This window comes from Artemia franciscana, chromosome 18 (genome assembly GCF_032884065.1).
Source record: "Artemia franciscana chromosome 18, ASM3288406v1, whole genome shotgun sequence".
Taxonomy (NCBI): domain Eukaryota; kingdom Metazoa; phylum Arthropoda; class Branchiopoda; order Anostraca; family Artemiidae; genus Artemia; species Artemia franciscana.
In genome coordinates this window covers 6,224,112-6,247,579 of record NC_088880.1, presented here as the reverse complement: position 1 = coordinate 6,247,579, position 23,468 = coordinate 6,224,112, and the positions used below count along the sequence as shown (strand labels likewise).

General features: G+C 32.8%; 1 protein-coding gene across 10 annotated transcripts in view; it reads left to right on the top strand.

Annotated features, from left to right (window-relative positions):
* Positions 1-22,724, top strand: part of LOC136038541 (dual specificity protein kinase CLK2-like) — a 60,943-nt gene extending 38,219 nt beyond the window's left edge. For all 10 annotated transcript variants that reach the window (XM_065721676.1, XM_065721677.1, XM_065721674.1 and 7 more), the window contains exons 7-10: positions 3,778-3,948; positions 12,868-12,997; positions 18,351-18,601; positions 22,316-22,724. In XM_065721676.1, the coding sequence (XP_065577748.1) occupies positions 3,778-3,948; positions 12,868-12,997; positions 18,351-18,601; positions 22,316-22,498 (735 nt within the window). In that variant the 3' untranslated portion in view covers positions 22,499-22,724. The remainder of the gene's footprint in view (positions 1-3,777; positions 3,949-12,867; positions 12,998-18,350; positions 18,602-22,315) is intronic.
* Positions 22,725-23,468: the final 744 nt, after the last annotated feature.

The window sequence follows — 23,468 nt, the reverse complement described above, 5'->3', positions numbered from 1 at the left end:
CCTGAAATATGTATTGCGAAGATATCATCACCGATAAACGGAGTTTATTTATACAAATCTTGTGGTTCAAAATTCTTTGTTTTCTTTATTGGTTCGAAATTCCACGCTGAAACTAATCAGGTTTTGAGAGGTGTGGTTATTGGCATATGGGTAAGGGATAACAGGATGACGAAAATACGTCACAGGCGTAAACCAACAAAATTGAAGCACAATTTCATCTCAAAATTATGGGAAAGTCATCTCTTTTTTTTCTCTGACATTACCTAAAGGGATCCAAAGTGTATCTAGACACAAATTTTATTCTGAGTTAAGGATAGACCTCCCCTCATCTCAGCACGACGAGTTTAGCGTCCTGTAAGGATTTTAAGTTACACTTACTGAGGTATAACCTTATGCCTAGTACTGCAACGTTTTCCGACGCATAACCTCAATGTTCAGCTGTCAGATTGTTTGTTGGTTACACAAAAAAAAAAAAAAAAAAAAAAAAAAAAAAAAAAAAAAAAAAAAATCCAGAAGAATGAACGATGATATTTCATGCTTTACTCTTTATTTACTTTTGTTCACTGAAGACGGTCAAGCAGAGGTCTCAACCAGATATATGCATATTTATCCTTCCGTTTTCACCGACTGAAATTATTCTCGTTTTTTCTTTGTAATTTTGTTTTTGACACTTGATGTTTACCAAGTGGCATATAGCGATCGCAATTTCTGTCTGTCTGTCGGTCCCGGTTTTGCTAGTTTGGGCACTTCCAGATAAGCTAGGACGATGAAAGTGGGCAGGCATATCAGGGACCAGACCAGATTAAATTAGAAATCGTCGCTTCCTCGATTCGACCATTTGAGGGGCAGTGGAAAGACGGTTATTTTGGAAAACTTGTAAAAAGGGGTATTTTTAAGTATCGAATGGTTTATCGGATCTTAATGAAACTTGATATTTAAAAGGATCTAGTGTCTCAGAGCTCTTTTTTAAATCCTGACTGGATCTGGTAACATTGGGTGGAGTTGGAGGGGGAAACTGGAAATCTTGGAGAAGGCCTAGAGTGGAGAGATCGGAATGAAACTTAGAGGGACAAACGTTACAATACCTAACAAGAAGAGACTACAGGAGCACTGTATTTGCAAGTTTATCTTTGTAATAATTGCCAATAAACAAAGAACAGCAAAATCGATAACTCTAGTACAGAGTCTGATTTAACGCTCCGACCTTGTCACAAGTGCCATATTAGCTCTTGGCTCTTGTTACTTTTGTCATGCATAACCAGTGTTGTCAGAATTTGTTTCCTCGGTTTCCGACAGCCAAAGTCGAACTTGCCAAACAACCAAATGCGCAATATAATCATACAGCCAAATACGCACTAGAAATACGCCAAACGGCTTTAAAAGAGGCAAATATGTGCCATACATAAACTTGTATCTACGCCCAGTTGAAACAGGAGTGGCAATGAAGAGAGACAACGGACATTGGAAAACCTATTGACAGAACTCTAACCTTTAGAAACGAAAACGACCAGGCCTAATGTCTTAGCGATTGTTTTGAAAACTAGTGTGTTCTTTATATAAATAATCTAAGAACTAACGTGAGTCAGAATAGTTACTGTTTGTCTATGTGTGGGAGACATGTGGATGGAACAATGGCCAAAAGACCCTTACTAGGGCCCCCAAGTAAACAGTAAAAAAACATTTGCAAGACTTTGATTTCAACAGTTGTAACATGACTGTCTTTCACAAAAAATTTTCTCCGCAGTTAGGGTTTAATTTCTAGTTTTTGTGTAATATTTTTAGAAATGCCAACGTAAATAAGAAAATTTTTAAAGTTGAGTTGAATTTTATAAGCTTATGAAACTCTTAATTGCAATATTAGTTCAATATTTATAACAGGGTACCAAAAAAAAAAAAAAAAAAAAAAAAAAAAAAAAAAAAAAAAAAAAAAAAAAAAAGATGCCAATTTTCCAATTTTGGCAAACTTTAAAGAAAATTATGAAATATGTATTTAATTTGTTGAAGTTTTAGATAGTCATAATTTGATCTTGCTGGTTTTTCAAAGGGTTAAAAAAATTTCTATTTTGAACCATACCCCAAATAATCTCCTAATGGAAGTGGGATGAAAGAGGTGCAGTATGGATATGCTTACAAACATAGTGCTGGTGTAAGATAGTGGGGTTAGAGAGGACATGGGCAAAAGGACCCTACTTATGAGACATAACACTGATATGGTTTTATATGTTGAAACCAGTTTGTCATTGCCCTGTTTGCAATTGTGTTTGTAGAGTCTTTTAAGGCTTTCAGTGTTGGGAAGGGGTAAAGTTTTAAGTGATTAGAAATTTATTGGAGAATAGGGTGTTCTTCTAATATGTTTATTTGACGCTCAATCCTAATAAAATATACCAAATTAAGGTAAAATACAATACTTTAGTAACAAATTTGGGCTCTATGTTTGCATATTTGGGTGTGGGGGTAAAGTATAGCGGGTCTGCATGCAAAGTGTGTTAGCTATGATTATTCTGAATATTATGAAGTAAGAATTGTTTTCTAATTTCACACTGTCCAAATACTTACCCCCCCCCCCTAATGTGCAAATATATAGCTCAAATTATATATTTTCTATCTATTCTGTCACTTCTCTTTGTTTTGTCTCACGCTAAGCAGAAAGTAATTCTGAAAAAAAAAGAAATCCGAAAAAAAATAATTCTGTTCTTTAATGTGTCAATAAGTGAACAACTTGAGAGGTAGGGTGTATATCATACAAGTACCGAGAATAGAAATTTCAGGAATGGATTTATAAGCCAATTAGCACCAGGGATGGTGTATGTAATTTCTTATGTCAACTTCTTCTCTTCTTGCAAGACTCTTAAGACGAAGTGAAGACAAGTTGTAGGAGGAGGGGTTTCGATATCGTTTGAAGAGGGGGGGGGGGGGCGGGTGGAAAGGTTGCTAAATGGTGGAAAGACTCTAAATGAGGAAAAACCAAAAAAATTAAAAAAACTGAAAAAAGTAAAAAGTAAAAAAGAAAATAAAGAAAAAGGAAAAACTAAAAAAGAAAAATATAATAAAGATAAACTAAAAAAAAGAAAAACTAAAAAATCAGAAAAAAATAAAAAGAAAAAAACGAAAAAAAAATAAGCTAAGAAAAAAGAAAAAACGAAAAAAAAGAATATATATATATATATATATATATATATATATATATAACGAAAATAATATGACAATCATTTTCTGTGGTGCGTTTGTATTCCCGATCTGTTGAATAATCCAGACTAGGGGACTCGGGCCTAGGGCCGCACTTCAGGCATTATAGTTATAATGAGCACACGCTATGTAGGCCATAGAATCCTGGATTCACCTTGTGTAAAATATATGCTAACCATATTTGATTTCATCTGATCCTTTCAGACCACATCCATAATAAGTCTTGAACAACTAAAGGTCGTTTTGCTCTTCACATGCATTCTTGAGTTCTTGCATCATGAAGCTTGAAAGGGGGGCTTCAAGCACCATGAAGCTTGAAAGGGGGGCTTCAAGCACCATGAAGCTTGAAAGGGGGGCTTCAAGCACCATGAAGCTTGAACTTCTTATTGTGAAAGATGCTGGTTTAGATGCGCTAATGTTGTGAATTTAATAGTTCCACATTTCGAGTTTTTTGTTTAGTTTTATTGATTTAGTCTGTTTGTTTGTGTTAGCAAACAAAGTCCTTACAAAAAAAAGCTTGAAAAAGTATCCCCTCTGATTGAGAAACTATTCAATTTCAGAGACTTTTTTTCAAATGTGTTTTTATTTCAGAAAGACAACAATTACTATCCATACCCCTTGGAGCAGGTGAGACATATTGGGTATCAATTATGCTATGCTGTAAAGTTCTTACACCAGAATCAGTTGACTCACACAGATCTTAAGCCCGAAAATATCCTCTTTGTTGATTCAGACTATGATATATTCTACAGTAATAAAAAGGTCAGTTTTGTTTCTTTTTTTAATCATAGTAACAAGCGAGAATTGTATAAAAAGAATTGCCATCAGAGAGTTTCGAACCACGACCTTCTGCATTCTAGGCAGGCTATTGTTTTGTTGTCCAGGTATTTTTTATTTTATAATATATAATAATTTTTATTTTTAAACACTATTATTTACTGTACTATAATTGTAAAATAGTATAGTTCCAATCTTTACCAGAAATTTTAGTATCAAGTTTTAATATTTATTAAGTTTAATTTAAAATTTTAATATTAAGCATACTATAATTTTTATTTTAGAACATATTCATTATTGGATGAAAAATTTGCTTGTGGAGGAAAAAATTTATATTTGACCTACTTCTGCAAACATATAAAATTTTCGATTAAAGGAGGGGAGGTCTTCTTAACTCGGTCTCCTATGGTTGTAATGAGTCTACTCTACCTAAATAATTTTTTCGATCCTCACAAGATAGTAGGCCTATACACTACGGTTTCTTGGCTTTTTTAAACCTGTCGTCTGACTGGGTTCAGTGCTGGCCTTTAGAATAGCCGGCAATTGACTAGATTGTGATCAGTAAAAGTAAATACCAAAAAGAAATTCACTGAAATAGCTTATCAGTGAAACTACTCCATATTATAAAATTTAAATCTAAATAAAATAATTCACTCTATCCGTCATCCTTGCTATTGTTCGACTAAGAATTACTTAATTTTGTGCTGTTGTATTGTATAATATGAAAATTATTGGACAAAAGGCCACAGGGCCATAACGCCCGACAAAATAATATATCATTTAATATTTCAGCAACATAAACAAATTACAAAGAAAAAATTTCATATCCCACTATATGGTATGCATATACCTATGTAAGACCCTACTACCTCTATGTACCCTACAATACCCTTTTACACCTCTTAAATACCCTACTACCTCTATATACCCTCTACAGACGGGATATTACAGTAAACCTGTAATAACCTACTATTTTCATGTGTTGTTTTTATTTTTAACTCTTCAGACAGCCAAAGATATTATATCTTAAATCTTTCAATGTTTCGAACTCGCTATTCAAATCGGACAGACTCCCATCTACACATCCATACATTGAACCTGAACTTGGACCTTTTTTTTCTAACCTTACGAATATAGATTCCTTTTTCGTCAAAGGGCGAACAATATGCCGTTAATGCAATAGTCCAATCTTACCACAACCTCTTATAACAACCTCTATGTAACCTTAAAGTCCCAAGGGCCTTGTTTTTGCCCTCTGGATCCATGATTTTCCACGATTTTATAAGAATTGTCTTTTCATTGCAGAAAAACCGCATGATTATTTGGGCAATATTACCTTTTCGTCAGTGTTGCCACGTTGAACCGTGAAAATAAATAAACAAATCTAATTAGTTAAATATGACAACGCTTTTCATCGATAAAAATTCAAACACAGTAATCTGTTGATCTCCAAAGACAACTATGCCTTCAAAGGATAGGTATACCCAGTGTTGTTTTGGCCTCTCAAGCGCATGGGGCAAAAGCTTGATTAGCGCCCACCTCCCCTGTTTCCCAAAAATTTTCTATTTATTTAAATCTGACTTTTCGTACTTCTGTCTCTGCAAAATTATTTATTGTAATGACATCTTTTAAAATACGAACTTTTTTTTTTTTTTTTTTTTTTTTTTTTTTTTTTTTTTTTTTTTTTTTTTTTTTTTTTTTTTTTTTTTTGAGGAATGGTCATGAAGATATGCGAAAAATAGAAATTTCAGATCGAATTTGCTTATACCTACTGTCAACTGTGCCCTTTACTTTTAATAAAAATAAGATTTCAAAAATCACAAAATGATTATAACCGTTGGATTATTTGTTCGAAATTTTGGGCCTCTAAAATTTAAGTGCCCCCTCCACCTCCTAAAACTGCATCTGGCTGCACATCCTTTGATTTAGTTTATTTTTCAGATTTTAGATTTACATTTACATGGTTTGGTTGTGTAAGCTTCCACTTAACCAATTTTAATGATTACATTTTTGGTTTCACTGTCCTTGGTACTTAAAAACATGCAATATATATTAATGGTCCCCTTTCCCCTCCTGAAAAAGAGAAGTAAGAGTCGTTCCTCCGATTTCCATCTTGAAAGGAAATTTTCTATGTTTTACGTAGAATATTGTTATAAATACAAAAGAATTAAATTAATTTTTAAACATCGTTTATTTTCTATACGGTAAATAGTTATCTAATCTGGTATAATATAAGTATCCAATCTGGCGACCATCACTGCATTTTCGACAATCATAATGAGCAATAGTAGTCACCAGGGAACCTTAGCTTCAATACCCATGCCAGCAGGGATCTTTCTAAGCAGTTACGCTTAATTAAAAAAGAATTAAAGTTAACTTGTCCGTTTTATGTTCCCTATACAATTTTGCATGATATATTTATTATTGTCTTTACGACTTGTTTTGCCAATGAACTTTATTCTGGTTTTTTATGTTTTGTTGTATTACAATAAAATAGAAGAAAATACTGTAGGAAGATGAAAATATGCGCATGGTGCTTTCTTTTGAAAGTTAATATATATATATATATATATATATATATATATATATATATATATATATATATATATATATATATATATATATATATATATATATATATATCTATATAAAAATAAGTTGTCTGTGGATCTGTGGATCGTGGATCAGGTGACGTCATGTTTCGGCTGACGTCATGAAATTAGTTGCCATCATTTTTGCTTTGACGATGCTTAGTATATTGTAAAACACATTAATTTGGTTAATAATATACCATTTAAAACACCAAAATGAACATTCTGGAGTAGTCACTCGATGAGAGAGGGTGTCAGAACGGAAAATGAAGGTCCCAGGTTCAAATCCTGGTTAGGCTAAAAAAGGTAAAAAACTAAAAACTAAAAAAAAAACTGAAAAAACTAAAAAAAGGCAAAAACTACAAAAAAAACTAAAAACTAATAAAAAAAATAAAAAAGCTAAAAAACTAAAAAAACTAAAAAAACTAAAAAACTAAAAACTAAAAAAAAACCTAAACTAAAAACTTAAAAAAAAACTTAAAAAAAAGGAAAAAACTGAAAAATAGAAGAGAAAAAGAAAACTAATAAAATTAATAAAAATAAAAAAAAATAAAAAAGATAAAAACTAAAAAAGTAAAAAGAAAAAACGAAAAAAAACTGAAAAAGCTAAAAAAAAAGGTAAAAACCAATAAAAAACTAAAAAGAAAAAAAGGAAAAAAACTAAAAAAAAATTTCATCTAAAAAACTAAAAAAAAATAAAAAAGGTAAAAACTAAAAGAACTAAAAAAGAAAAAAAACTAAAAAAAGGAAAAAAACTGAAAAATAAAGGAGAAAAAGAAAACTAAAAAAATATAAATAAAAATAAAAAAAACTAAAAAGATAAAAACTTCAAAAAAAACTAAAAAGAAAAAATAAAAAAACTAAAAAACCTAAAAAAAGGTCAAAACCAATAAAAAAAAAACTAAAAGGAAAAAATTAAAAATTTATTTCATCATATACCAATTCAAAAACGAATGTATACCGGGATGACGACCGGGACACAGGGAATATAAATGACGACCGGGACGCAGGGACACAACTACAACGGTGACGCCGGGGGCACAGGGGGGACATAAATGACGGCGGGGACACAGGCAATGTTCGATTAGCAATCACCATCAACAAAGCTCAAGGGGCAACAAAGCTCACCATCAAACAAAGACGAACGGGACGCTCAAAGAGAAATTACAGACTGGAACACTGGGACACAAATGACGACCGGGATACTGGGAATATAAATGACGACCGGGACACAGGGAATGTTCAATTAGCAATCACCATCAACAAAGCTCAAGGGCAATCATTAGAATCATGAAGTATAGGTCTGAATATGGATTGTTTTTCCCATGGACAATTATATGTTGCGCATGTTCAAGAGTCGGTAAACCTGACAATCTAAATAAATGACGACACTCAAAGAGAAAGCGACCGGGACAAAAGGAATGTTCGATTAGCAATCAACAAAGCACCGGGACACAGGGAGTATAAATGACGACCAGGACATAAGTAAAAAAAACTAAAAAAAACTAAAAAAAGGTAAAAACTACAAAAAAACTAAAAAGAAAAAAATGTATAAAATACGATGGATATATAAATGACGATGGCGACTCAGGGAATGGTCAATTAGCAATCACCATCAACAAAGCTCAAGGGCAATCATTAGAATCATGAGGTATAGATCTGAATACGGATTGTTTTCCCATGGACCATTATATGTTGCATGTTCAAGAGTCGGTAAACCTGACAATCTATTTATATGCACAGACAATGGGACAGCAAAGAATGTTGTATATTCGCAAGTTTTACGTAGTTAAAAACATATATATATATATATATATATATATATATATATATATATATATATATATATATATATATATATATATATATATATATATATATATCTATCTATATTCACAGGTGGGACATAGGGACACAACTACAATGGCGCGTAACTAATATGGCTCGTTAAAGCTTCATTCATTACGAATTTTGCTGAAAATCAATTTGTTTAACAAAGATTATAATTAATTTATTTGAATTCATTAACGTTCAAATTACACCTAGTTAAAATCCCAGTCAAACTTATATTTTCCTAATTGGTCATCAACAGTTTGACCGTGTGGTCTGACTTAATTATTATCTCTTTTTATAAATTGGCAAGTGGCCATAGTCACAAGGTCCTATGGAGGGGGTACTCTGAACTAATCTTGTGAACTTACTATTATGTGTGTAGGTATGCCTTGCACCCTTAGTTAAGGACAACGGGTGCGTAACATTGTCGCAATATAATGAGTACGGAATGATATTTCCAAGCGGAGGGTTCTAAAATTAAGTAATAAGGAATTATCTTAATCTAAGAGCCTAATTGTCGCGTGGTTTGATGCGTTTACTTTGTAATTTCTGTTTGGGTTGTTCTTTCCTGCACGTATGGAGGCTCTACTTGCCACCTTTTTTTGGAGATAATATTATAATATAAATTAGCATTTGAACCACCGTTTGGGGCCAAATTTACTTAAAAATTTTTTCTTAAATTGGATTATTTTAAGCTGAAAAAATGTGCTTTGCTTAATTTTTTCGAGGGGGTTCTGAACAGAAGAGTATCCCTAGCAAACGTGCCTTTTGACAAGGTCATGTCTAAGTTACTGAAGAATATTTCCGAGCAGAAGGTTCTAAAATTAAGTAATAAGAAATTATCTTAACCTAAAAGCCTAATTGTCGCATGGTTTGATGCGTTTACTTTGTAATTTCTGTTCTGTTTTTTTTTTTTTTTTTTTTTTTTTTTATTGGAATATTTTAAGCCGAAAAAAAATGTCCTTTACCTAATTTTCTTGAGAGGGTTCTGAACAAAAGAGTATCCCTAGCAAACGTGCCTTCTGACAAGGTCATGTCTAAATTACGTCCCTGAAACAACCAGAAAGTGCATGACCTTTGTTCATGACAAGTTTTTTTTCCGCACTTGACAAAATGTATTGCATTGCCATCAGTAGCGTCGCTGTGACCATTAACTGATAGATCTGTGTCGCCGTTCAACCTAAATGGGAACTTTGATTTCTATCGGGTCGTAAAGAAGACCGAAAATGGTCACATATAGATTTTTTCTTTGGTGTATAGATTCTGCTACTAATGTTGATGATGTCTTTGATAGTCATTGTTTATTTTGTTGAAACTCAAGACGTACATTGAGTTGTCTTTTACGAAGATTTGCCCCCTTCAAACTACTAGGACTTTTTAGAAAAAAAATAAAAAAAGACCAATTAAAATTAACCTTTTTTTCTGCATTTTCCCAGTTGGTATTAGATGTTATTTTCTCAAATATCTTTGCTATATTCAGTATTTTTATGCATCTTCTATTATTTATATCTCACAGAATGTTCCCTCTCTCCGTTTATTTTTTTTTTCGCGATGTTTGATATGCGCCCCTCCACTCTGAACACACGCCTAAGACCTAGACCAATGTCTAGGCTGATTGAGAGAATTTGGGCCTTTCGATCTTGCAAATTTCAGGAAAAGTTGTAAATCCAACGAATGTGCTATTGAGTAATAGGTTAAAGCAGTGGTTTCCAACCTGTGCCCCCCCCAGGGGTGCGAGACTGTTGCAAGGGGGCATGCAGCTGTCTCTAAATTCGAATTCAAAAAAGTCGAAAATTTTCAAAAAAGTCGAATAGGTGTAAAAAAAAATGAATCAGCAGTGTACATAATCTCCACGTTTTGGCTACGAGTAAAGGACGATTTTACCTACTTTGACAAACAAAGCTTTAGAAATTTTATTGCCATTTGTAACATCTTACCTATGTGAAACTGGTTTTTCTACAGTAGCTGTCTTAAAAACAAAGTATCGATCTCGCTTAATGATTGAAAAGGAACTGAGAACCGCGATTTCTTCAATGATACCACGGTCTGAGAAAATTTGTGCTAAAAACAAGCTCAACTGTCGCATTAGTTTTTTTATGTTGTAGTAGTATTGATTATATTTTTTTGTTTTGTTATTATATTTCTTATAATAAATATATTATATTCTTACATAAAATTGTATATTATTTTGTAGCCCATTAAAAAAATTATCATATCAGTTGAGTATTTATGAAATTTGACTTTTAGAGAAATTAATGGGACGTAACAGTTTGTTTTTAAAGGGGGCACACTAACTTTTTTTAAGGGGGGCGCCAGTACAAAAAAGCTGGAAACCACTGGTTTGAAGGTTAAAGGTTAAAATTTTCTGGTGAACCCAACTGTGTAAAAAAAAAAAAAAAAAAAAATTGCATTTGTGAACCTTCCTTACCCGGCTCGGACTAAAAAGATGTCCTTGGCTCTTCAGAGTCATAGTTATGAAGTAGTTCAGTGTATAGGCTACAAGTAGACGGCGAGTTCTTTTGTTATCATTATAATGCATTCCATAGTTTTATTTAGCGGTTCTTGGAACCCTTTTCCATAAAATTTTGTCCTTTTTAAATATATATCTTGAAATTTAACAGTTCAAGAATTTCTTACGTTATGGCTACCGATTTTGAAACGCTATTTGTTTCTTTGTTCTTTCAGTTTAGATACTTTGGCATTTAGTATCCTCAGCCAAGATCTTTTTGAGTTGGTTGGATAATTTGTAGAGAAGTTGGCAAGGTACCTTAAAATTTTAATTTTAGAGGAACATTCTGTTTAAGTAGGAACTAGTATGAATTAATATTTTTTCGTCTCAAGTAGTTCTATATATTTTATATAATTTTTTTTTTTGTTGTGAAACGGGAACCCGAATGCACTGATGTAAATTAATGCCTTTTTTTAGTGGCAAAACAAGCCCAGGCTACTGAGCTTCATGCTTTTTTGTCGATTTTTTGTGAATGAATCGTGTCTCCTTTGAAAAAGATCTACTCCACATTAAGGCGGGATTGCAATCAAGTCACTCACTACCCCCCCCCTCCTCTTTCAATTAAAGAATATTCTAAGGTGAAATGTTATTTTTAAGGAAAATTTCACTCATTGTAATCCCTTTTTCCTGGTTTTCGTCTTTTGGTATGTGTCTGTTCTGGAGCAACTGGGTTTGCGACATGTCTTCAGGTGTAACTTGCACCAAAATGACGAGATACTTGTGTTAACAGATTAATAATTGAATCAATATTACATTGACTTTTTCTAAGAGAGGGATCTAAAGTTTTTTTTTTTTTTTTTTTTTTTTTTTTTTTTTTTTTTTTTTTTTTTTTTTTTTTTTTTTTTTTTTTAATGGAAAAATCTTCATTTTTCAACGACGTTTAATGCATTTTTAATCTAAAAATCATGCACACAAAATAAAAAAAATCAATATTTGTTATAGTAAAATTTTGTCTTTTTTGTATATTGAAATTACTGCATAATATAAGAATAGCTTAAAACTATATAAAATGATTAAAAGAGAATATAACTTTCAGTGTTAAATATTGTATTTAAATAAGATGTGAGACGATTAAATGCGTACTTAAAAGTTATTAATTTTGAATCAGTTATTTAAGTATTTTGTGCATTTAGAAGAGGATTGAATAAATTTTAAAAAAATAAAGGCACTAAATAAATTAAATAATTGATATTTAAAGGAGAAAATAGATTCGTTAAAGAATGAACATCCTCCAGAGCCATTTTTTTTTTTTTTTTTTTTTTTTTTTTTTTTTTTTTTTTTTTTTTTTTTTTTTTTTTTTTTTTTTTTTTGACAAAAAACTTAACATAAATACATCTTCTCCAAATGCCACAGCATGATATGGAGTAGGGATTTAAAAAAAAAGTAAAACAGGGGGTTTAAAAACAAAACACAATTACAACATCATCGATGCTAGTGTACAGGGCGTCGAATTGACGTTTCAATTGCTAGATCTCCTTTGCAGGGACAAGTAGCAAGACTGCCGCCTGACCTTGTTACAACTGGAGTCTATTCCTGGGCCTCGTATTGCCAAGAAGAGCTTTTGCGATCAATTGAATTAATAGGAGCACTCGTCTTGTATAAAGTCAATCCTGAAGGGGTCCATCTCCATTTTATTAAAAAAAAAGAAGAAAAAAAAATGTGGCTTTTAAATGTGTACCATTTAAAAATGGTACATTTAAATGTGGCACATTTAAAAAAATGTGTACCAAACTAGTAATAAAAGCTAACTAATGAAGTAATGTTAAATTTGAAAAAAAAGGTGAGACCGTATATAGCAAATCCCAAATTTTCTACTAAATCTTGAAAATCGCAGTCAGAATTGTATCTAATGGGCAGTTTAAATAATCGCTCTGAAGTTCTGTAGGGGTAACAAGGGTGGTTCGAATATTTTTTTTTCTCTGATAAAAGAGTGAACTTTAGGTTAAAATAGAATTGTTTTATATATTTCAGAAACGGGACATTCGACGTGTTAAAAGAACGGATGTCAAATTGATTGATTTTGGAAGTGCAACATTCGACCACGAACATCACTCAACTATTGTTTCCACAAGACACTACAGAGCTCCTGAAGTTATATTGGGTTTGTTCAATTGTTTTTTCATTTTTTTTTTGAATTTTTTTTTTTTTTCAATTTTTCAATTTTTTTTTCAACTATTGTTTCCACAAGACACTACAGAGCTCCTGAAGTTATATTGGGTTTGTTCAATTTTTTTGAATTTTTTTTTTTGAATTTTTTTTTTCAATTTTTCATATATTTTTTTTTCAACTATTGTTTCCACAAGACACTACAGAGCTCCTGAAGTTATATTGGGTTTGTTCAAATTTTTTTTGAATTTTTTTTTTCAATTTTTCAAAAAAATTTTCAACTATTGTTTCCACAAGACACTACAGAGCTCCTGAAGTTATATTGGGTTTGTTCAATTTTTTTTCATTTTTTTTTTTTTGAATTTTTTTTTTCAATTTTTCATTGTTTTTTTTTTTTCAACTATTGTTTCCACAAGACACTACAGAGCTCCTGAAGTTATATTGGGTTTGTTCAATTTTTTTTTCATTTTTTTTTTTGATTTTTTTTTTTTTTTGATTTTTCAAAAAAAAATTTCAACTATTGTTTCCACAAGACACTACAGAGCTCCTGAAGTTATATTGGGTTTGTTCAATTTTTTTTCTCATTTTTTTTTTTTTTTGAATTTTTTTTTTTCAATTTTTCATTTATTTTTTTTCAACTATTGTTTCCACAAGACACTACAGAGCTCCTGAAGTTATATTGGGTTTGTTCAATTTTTTTTTCATTTTTTTTTTTTGAATTTTTTTTGAATTTTTTTATTTTTTTATTTTTTTTTCAACTATTGTTTCCACAAGACACTACAGAGCTCCTGAAGTTATATTGGGTTTGTTCAATTTCTTTTTCATTTTTTTTTTTTTATGTGCCTTGTTTTAGGGGAGGATAATTCTCCTAAATTACTTTGAAGACTGAGATTGTTGTCATCTGCTAGGAGTTATTCTCTTTTTTCTATTTGCTTCTCCTTTTAAATTTCCTCTGTTCTTCGTGTTATCTTTTTTTTCAAAAATGTTTCTGTGGGCTATCTTGGCTTTAAGATAAGATTTATTCATCATGAAATACACATGCAATATTACATTTTACTATTCCTCCAAAGACTCTTTAGCCTGTAAAGAAGGGGGAAGATAAACGAGTTTCTTACTCAGAGAAAAAATAAAATAATCTCTTACAGAGAGAAGAGCAAAAAAAAAGAAAAGAAAATATAAATAAAATAAAAACTATAGAAAACAAACTAAATAGACTAATAGATTGAATAGACGAAATTAATTAAGTATATCAGTAGACTAAATAGACTCCAATGAAATAAAAATAGATAAATAACTTCTAAGAAGCCAAAGGATTTTTAACATTTTTTTTTAACAAACCAAATGAGTGGCACCTTTTTGCTGATTCGGGTAACTTTTCCACTCAATTTAAGTTTGTGTCTTGATTTTTCGCAAATTTTGGCTGTAAAATATTGCCATAAAGGATATCTGGTTTTACTTGTTGTTATTAATGACCTACGTATGTACGTTCATTTTATCTTTTGGCCTTTACTGAACCTCTTAAAAAAACCTCTCAGGTAACGGAACCTCTTAGAGTTAAACGGTGTTAAAATTCAAAGCCTTTGCTCACTATTATTGATTTAATGAGCATATAATAACCTTCTTAAACCTCTCGAGTTAATTAGTAACCTTCTGCATTTTGGCGGTTAAAACTTATTTGTTGTAAGAATTATAATAATTTATTTCTTCAGTCTTTACACACTAGATAAAATGCGCTTGCTAGAGGAGTATATTGGGGAAAAAGAGGGAGAGAAAAAAAAAGCACCTTCTTCATAAGCATTACAATACCAACCGACGTACAAACGACCACGTAATAAAGTTTTTTCACATATATAAATGCAGGATATCCTCTAGAGAAGAAAAAAAACATATACACCATTCACCCGAAAAAAATAATGATATTTTTTTCGTTTCAAAAGGTTTAAGACGTTTATAAGTTAATTAGTAACCTTCTGCATTTTGGTGCTTAAAACTTATTTGTTGTAAGAATTATAATAATTTATTTCTTCCGTCTTTACACACTAGATAAAATGCACACGCTAGAGGAGTATATTAGGGAAGAGAGAGAGAGAGAGAGAGAAAAACACATTCTTCATAAGCAAAAAAAAATTACAATACCAACCGACGTACAAAACGGCGAAGGATTTATTCACGTATGTAACCACAGCATATCGTCTAGAGAAGAAAAAAAACACATACACCATTCACCCGAAAAAAATAATGGTAATATGTTGATATCCAAAATATGTTTGCTTGGCAGCGATAGCAATAAAAGAAAATTATTGTAATAAAAAAAAAATAATGGTAATATGTTGTTATCCAAAATATGTTTGCTTGGCAGCGATAGCAATAAAAGAAAATTATTGTAATAAAAAATAATAATGGTAATATGTTGATATCCAAAATATGTTTGCTTGGCAGCGACAGCAATAAAAGAAAATTATTGAATCATAATTTAACACACACTAGTTGCATTAGCTTGATCTTTTACTGTTGAAAGGGTTATCGGATATATAAAAAAAACACTCTCAGGTAACGGAACCTCTTAGAGGTATATGGTGAAAAAAAATTTCAAAATTTAAGTTTACAAGTCTTTTTTACAAAAAAAGGGAAAACATCCCCTAAAAGTCATGGAATCTTAATGAAAATGGCATCATCAGATTTATTGTAATAGAAAGGTACAAAACGATACCCTCTCTCTCTTTTTTAACCGATCCGAAGAATCGGATCGGTTACAAAATTGGAACAGTAGCTTCCCCATCTTCACAAATTTCAAAAAGAGCGTACCGCTTAGGGGGGTTGCTCGGCCATATCGGAATCTGGTGGAAATATTTCAGAAAAGGAAAAGAGTCGGGGAAAATATATGGGGCGTCAAGGACGCATTATAAAGCCGATAGGATGTTCTTTTATCATATTGACCCTTGACCTTGGTTAATAATTTTTAAGTTTTTCTCAGCTAATCCTTCAGAGCGCTAATATTATTAAGTGTTCATGTAGATTTAATAGAAACACCAAACGGGAGACCAAGACATTATAGGGAAACGGGAGCAAGGGTTAAAGCGGTACCGACCTGAATAGGACATTTGCAGAATGCTGTGGTCCAGAAAAAACGGAAACAACTTTTCAGAGGGGCCACAGAGAGCCCAACTTCGGTAACCTAGTGTAAACAATATCCGCAGCAAATTATATCTGTCTTATGGTCGTTAGACATAAGGAGAATGTTATCGGAGTAGGAAAGCTGACTTGAGTCTATGTAAAGATTGTATCAAAAGTATTATGAACCTGAAAAAATATAATCCTCTCCCCAAATGTTGCAGTTTCTGTCTTCTAGTGAGAGAGAGTGTAGTGGGAGGGGGTATTGCCATGCTCTATAGGTGCTATTTCTTTCGTTTGTATACTAAATATATAAATGGTGCTTCTATACATTCTGGTTTTGGCTTAAATCAACTTTAGCCTTCAGTAGGAACCAGGTAGTAATGAAATTTTTTTTTTTATTAGTATAAAAGCTAAAAATTATCATCAGATGATTTTTTATGTTTGACGGAATTTTTATAAACATATGAAGTTACTAAAACTTACTATTTTTTTAGGATGAACGGTGACAGCTTTGTGATGAATGTTCTTCGGTAATGTTAGTCCTTAATCTTAGTTCTTCTAGAGCTAAGATTCTCAACTTGGGGTGTAGGCCCCACCGGGTGCATGGCAACATTCGGGGGGGGGGGGGGGGGTAGGATGTGCAACGTTCTGCTGACTATACACAAGAGTCTTAATTTTGAAAGAAAAAAAATTCATGCGAATGACGTCATAATAAGATGCATTAAGGATCAAAGAAGGTACATGATAGTATTGCAATGACATAAAGCGTTGTGTAAAAGGTGTTATATTTAGACAATATTTTTCATTAATATAAAATTTGCCTAGAGGACGACCCGAAAAAAAAATTCCAAGTTAATGACCTTTTTAAGCTTTCTTCAGATAAATATATGTACAGTTTTTAGTAACAGATTTTAAATATCAGAGTTCAGAGTTTCATTCACCAATAAATACAGATTGGATTTTCAATACTCTTATTCCCCCTTGAAAGGCTCCATGGTGAGGGGGGGGGGGGGGTATCACGAGGGGACATCAGGATGTTAAAAGTGCCTAGATGGGGGCATGGCTTAAAACTAATTGGGATTGGGAACCACTGATCTAGAGCCACTGAGGTACATAGGGTGCTGACGAAGCCTCCTCAATCATCCCGAAATGATGCCGCAGCAATGACATTTTTGAGAGGCTGTTGCCGACGTTTCTGTTGCCAGTTCTTTTTTAAAGGGGTATTAGTAAGCCATCACTCTGGCATGGAACAGAGTGTCATGTTAATGGTGTCGGTGACAGGTGGAGTAATTTTTAAATGTTCATTCGAAAGGTTATCTTTATGAGTGCATAAAATTAAAAGTCTCTCAAGTGTTTCGATGAGTAATGCCCAAAAATGGATGAAGAGTGTATTTAGTTTCTGACAGGCTTAACTCAAAATGTTTTCGCACTATTGCTTCGAAATAACGTAGAACCATCAAATCCGATTGATCAGCTTCTGCATAATTGAGTAGAAAGTCAAAGTAAATTCACAATACCATGCAGAGGGGCCTCTTTCCTTCAATATTTTGAAATAAAAACCCTTCTGGTATTTTCATCCCCCCCCCCTTAAATTTGGAAAAACACTTTTTAAATCTTCATTCCCTCCCTGCTACATTTCGTGTATTGGGGCCTTTGATGTTATTGCATAGTTTAATGCATAATTGGTAGAATACTTGTATCGTATTCAAAGTTAGTCTTTTCTTATTTATATAGATATTAAATTGTGTTCGCAGCCTTGCGACGTATTGTCTTTAGCCATATCTTGACGTAGGACTGTTTCTAAACTTATCATATGACTCTCTTCCTTGTAAAGGCTTTATGACAGGTAAAAAAAGGGGGAGGGTGGTGTATATAAACATTTTATTAAAACATTAACTCAAAAAGATAAAAACGAAACAAAAATGCACTGGTTTATTCTGTATATTAAGTTTATGTCTTCTTTTTTATAATCAACAATATCAGAGGTAGGATGCTTATAGCCTTGTGGTGCCTGGTCTGTTCGATGTACCGTTTTAACTACATCCTTATGTAGAATTGTTTCCGACATGTTCCAACACTTGTCCATGCAAAGGCTCAATTGCCTGTAAAAAAAAATGGGGTGTGGAGCAAACCTATATACTATTTAAAGACACACGCAAAAACAGATAAAGAAAACGTTAATTGTTTTTTATATATTAAGGTTTGATGATTTTTATCATAATTAATAATTGCAGAGGTTGGGTGGTCACAGCCTTGTGATGTCTGGTCCATTGGATGTATCATGTTTGAGTTGTATTTGGGTGTAACGTTGTTCCAAACCCACGACAACCGTGAGCATTTGGCAATGATGGAAAGGATCCTTGGTCCCATATCCTATAGAATGGCAAGGAAGACTAAGACCAAATACTTCTATCATGGTCGACTCGAGTGGGACGAGAAGAGTTCTGCAGGACGATATGTTAGAGAGAACTGTAAACCTTTAAAAGTAAGTTATTTGTGTTTTTCAGTGGTAAAAAAAAAAAATATTTAAAAGGTAAAGCATTTCAGAAAATTGTTCATAAAACAAGTCTATTTACTTATTTGTAATGTATGAAGAAGGATTTCTCCTCAATATGGGGCTTTCATCTGCGGGTAGTTCAAAGGTTTTATGTTAGGAAGTTAGGAAGCCAGAATCACTAAATAAATAGAGTGGTATTACAGGCACAAGTTCCTAAGCTATTCTAAAACAGCGCTAGTCTTTTTTATAAATTGAATTAGTCTGAGACTCGAAGATAAAGATGGAATCTCTTATTAGGGCTGCTTGTAGGGTTGATTGTTCTCTGGTAGTCACTTTAATCCCAACCCCCTTCCATGAAAAATTTGCATGTAAACTTGTAAGTGACTATTATAATTTTTTTTTAAATCGGGGTCGTGACACAATCCACGATACCTGTCTAATCACAGCAGAAACAGTAGGACGAGACGATGGAAATAGACGAAAGATGAAATAGAAAATGGCGAAAAAAACATTAAAACGTTAATCTGATCAAAAGATCAGTATCATTACTTCAAACATCACTATCTAAAAACGGAGATACCGTGGATGAAAACTGATTTTACCGTTTTATTTTGGAGTATGTTTCTACTCCTTTTCTGTAAACCTAGAAATAAGCTTCTGGGATTAATGTTTCCGGGAATAAATTTCTTGATTAATGCTGAGTTATTCTAAAGACTCTCCTGTCCTACCCTTCCTTGGAATTCGTCTTAATGAGAAAACACTTGAAAGAATAAAAAAGTCCTAAAAATTTGGGCTTTCTGCACTATTAGTCTTTGGCTTTAAAGTCAAGCTGCTTGCGCAAGAATATGTCATATGGTATGGTTAAATCCATTAGAACGAACGGATTACTTCTAATTTGGAAGTTAGGAATTTTATAATTAGAGCAATCTATCTAACCATATCTAATCTATAGACCACACTTATACAGAGTATAAAAGATAAATGTTGAATTTTCCGAAGATAGTGGTTAAGGGTGAATTCGTGGTTAAGGGTTAATAAAAGCTGCTAAATACTACTTTTCGTACAGTCGTAGTAATAGTTGGAACAGCCGAAAATCAGCTTTGAACTTAATTTTGTAGTAACTTTTACTGGGAACATAATTAATGGGAATAATCACTAAATTTATTAGAACGGCGGAATTGTTTCAACTGTCTTACACCTGTCATGTCATGGATCTGTTTCACCTGTCATAAATCAAAGCTGTCGCACAGAGTGTAAAACGTATATCAGAAATTTACTGAAGGTAGTGCTTAAGGGTGAATTCCAAGTTCAATAAAAAGGTGTTAAAACTTACTTGACTAATTTTTTCGCTCCAACTGAAGTAGTAATAGCTGGAACAACAGAAAAGCAACTTTGAATCTTAAAACAATTTAAAGGGCGTCTTATTGCATTAGACCTCCATCGCTATCACAGCTTAGATACCAATACAGTTATGAAAACTCGATTTATTTTTGGGACACAGTGCGCGGTAGCGATGCTAGCGGCTGGAGACAGGAAACTGGCATTGGTATCTAAGCTGTGGTCTGAATCTAAAAGTCGGAGCAATTCACAGCTTAGATACCAATAGTTCAGAGCTATGATGTTGTAATACGATCTACGCGTCGGAGTGCGGGTTTGGAAGAGGCGCCAAGTTCAGAGCTCCGTACCAAAAGCTTCTCTTGGCGAAGATAGGAGTTTTTATAACTGTATTGGTATCTAAGCTGTGATCACTAACGTTATTGGTATTACTATTAGATTAGACAATATCAAAAATATTATTTGACACAAAAAGAAATCAATACAATTATAACTACCGAATACCGCCCTTGTAAGCCTAATCACTCCTTAGGACCCCTTGGATTCCAGGGGGGTTTCAGTTTCAAGCAACTTGTGTAGTTAATGTAAAGTTAAGATGGTTTACATCCCGGAATGACTAATAAAATACAGCCTAAGCTTCTTCTTCAACTTAACGTTTTTTGCTAAATATACAGGGTGTCATCTGGGTCCCACAGGATAGTTGGATATTTTTAGTTTCAAATAATAGCTATCCGAAATGAGGTCTTTTTCTGTTATATAACGTCATCAATAAAATAGCATCATATTTTCATTCATACAGTGAAAACATTCCTGACTCGTCGAAGATGATGTCAATTCTTCCGGTTAGTTTTTATCGAATGACGTATATATTCCAATCAATATTAAAATTATTATTATTTAAATAGTATATTCAAAATGACCTCCATCACTTGTGATACAAATGTTAGTGCATTTCCAAAAATTTTCGTGAACTCGATGGAATAAATCTACATTCTCATTAATTTTGGTACATTCATTATTTATTCGTTGAGTCAAGTGTATTAAATATGTGATTTTTTTAGTCCACGGACTACGGACACCCTGTATGTCCCTCGTCCTGTCCGAAAATCATCCGCTAAACGTTTGAGCTTTGCTATAAAATAACAGGACCTCTGTCTTAAAGACAAATTGTGACATAAAAATACGTTTTTTGTGTGTATTTGACCCCCTTCTGTTCAACAAGAGGGTCTTGAAGATAAGGGGCGATACCCTTCTCAAAGATAGGTCTTTAACAGCATGTTCTCTTCTTTTTTTTCTTCTTTTTCTTTTGCTGAAGCCAGGTGTTGCAAAATAGGACGCTATGCCTCAAAAACAAGTTCATGCTTATTTATCCTCTGAAATAATTTAGCAACATACAATTAAGAGATAATGAACTGTGGAAGGCTAAAATCTTTATATTTAGGATTTGTTTTCTTGTTGTTGCTTTTTGCCAAATTATATGCTTCTTTTATTGTATAATACCATAATTTTTTTTTTTTTTTACTTATTTTGGCGATGATGGAACTGAATAAATTGTATAATTTACTTTTTTATCTCATGTTCTATTCTATGGCTTTGGCGGAGAAGATTACAGTGTCATCTGTTATCAGGGCTAGAAATTTTAAAGGTTAACAGATATTTAGTAAACAAGGTAGATGCAAGCATCCAGATGGTTTATAGAGAGTAGAACCTAGCAACATATTTAATGGTGCTGAAATTTATGTTTATTTTATTTAATTTTAATGAGAAAAAAGACTAATAATATTAATATATGAAATAAAAAAAAGGATAAAGATCCTCCTGAGCCATCGCTGGCGCATAGGGCGTCGAGTCGACGTTTCACTTGCTGAGTGTTTTTTACGGGGACAAGGAGCAAGCTTCTCGCCGAACCTTGCTGCAGCGGGGATCGAACCCGAGTGCTCCGTATTGCCAAACAGAGCAACTATCCACTGTGCTACAACATGTCAAATATATGAAATTTAAAACAGATTGCAGCTAATCCATATGGAACCCAAATCAATACAGTGAAAAAAGGCTTTCTCTCTTTCTCCTCTCTCTCTCTTAGAATTTTTTCGGGAATAGAGAATTTTCTGGGAATTCCCATTCTCATTCGCAAAAATGAAAACGAATTTTTAAATAACGAATCTCAACACTTGCTTTGTTTACAGCTAATCCAGATGGAACCCAAATTAATACAGTGAAAAAAGGCTTTCTCTCTTTCTCCTCTCTCTCTCTTAGAATTTTTCCGGGAATAGAGAGTATTCTGGGAATTCCCACCCTCATTCGCAAAAATGAAACTAGACTAACGAATTTTTAAATAACGAATCTTAACACTTACTTTGTTTACAGAGATATCAGATGTCAGAAGACGATGAACACTCTGAACTGTTTGATTTAATCACAAGAATGCTTGAGTATGAGCCAGCACAGAGGATCAGTGTTGCCGATGCTCTTCATCATCCTTTCTTCCAGAAACTACCCGAAAATCTTCGACTAGCTGATCGAGAACGTAGTCATTCTTTGTCCCGATGAGAGAATTTCATTGATGTTACTAACTGTCCAATCTATTGTGAACTTGACTAAGTGATATAAATTTCTAGGTGCCCAAATTTGTATCTTGGACGGCTAATAAAAGGATGGAATTCAAGTGGTTTTAATGTGTATATTTTCTTTTTATTTGTTTCTTTGGTGAATATTTTACAGATTTTTGTTCAGAGCCATACCGAGTGACAAATAAATTAGAATGCCGTTCTTATTACATTCTCGTTGGGCTCGCAACTAGAGTTTCACCCGGTCATGTGAATGGTCGGAGGCCTTTAGGCTACTTTATAGGGAGTTTACTTAGTACTTGCTCCTCCTTCCCTGAATGTTGGAGTTTTAAATTCCCAAAAATGTCGTAATTTCCCAGTTTTATGTATTCCCCCCCCCCAACTTTGTACTTGCCCCTCCTCCCCTGAATTTTAGGGTTTTAAATTCCCAAAAATGTCTTGAAATTTCCCAGTTTTATGTATTCCCCCTCAAATTTTAAATAGAATTTTGGTTATTTTCCCTGTTTTATCTATTTTGCTTGGAAAATACATCATTCTAGAATGTGCCCAGTTGGGTGCGTACTGTACATAAGTAATATGTTATTACTTATGCACACGAAATATTGACCGTCAGTAAAACTTTTTTTATTCTTTTCCTCTTGTTGATGCCAACCCTTTCCTCCTCTCTAGAATACCTATATAATTCGTGAAGAATACTTGTGAAAGAGACATAGCTGAATTGTTGCCAAATAAAATTCTTGATAGTGAAGAGAATTATCAATTTCATCTTTACCATAATAAAAATTTAGTATTAAAGTAGGTAAAATGAAAACACCACCCAACCATGGCCCATCTTAGGTTTATTCATACCTGAAAATCAAAAATAGCACAACTGCATATTAAGGCCTTTTCCGTTTTCAATTAAATTCCCAGCTTTTCCTAGTTTTTTAACAAGAAACTTTTGACTTTTCCTA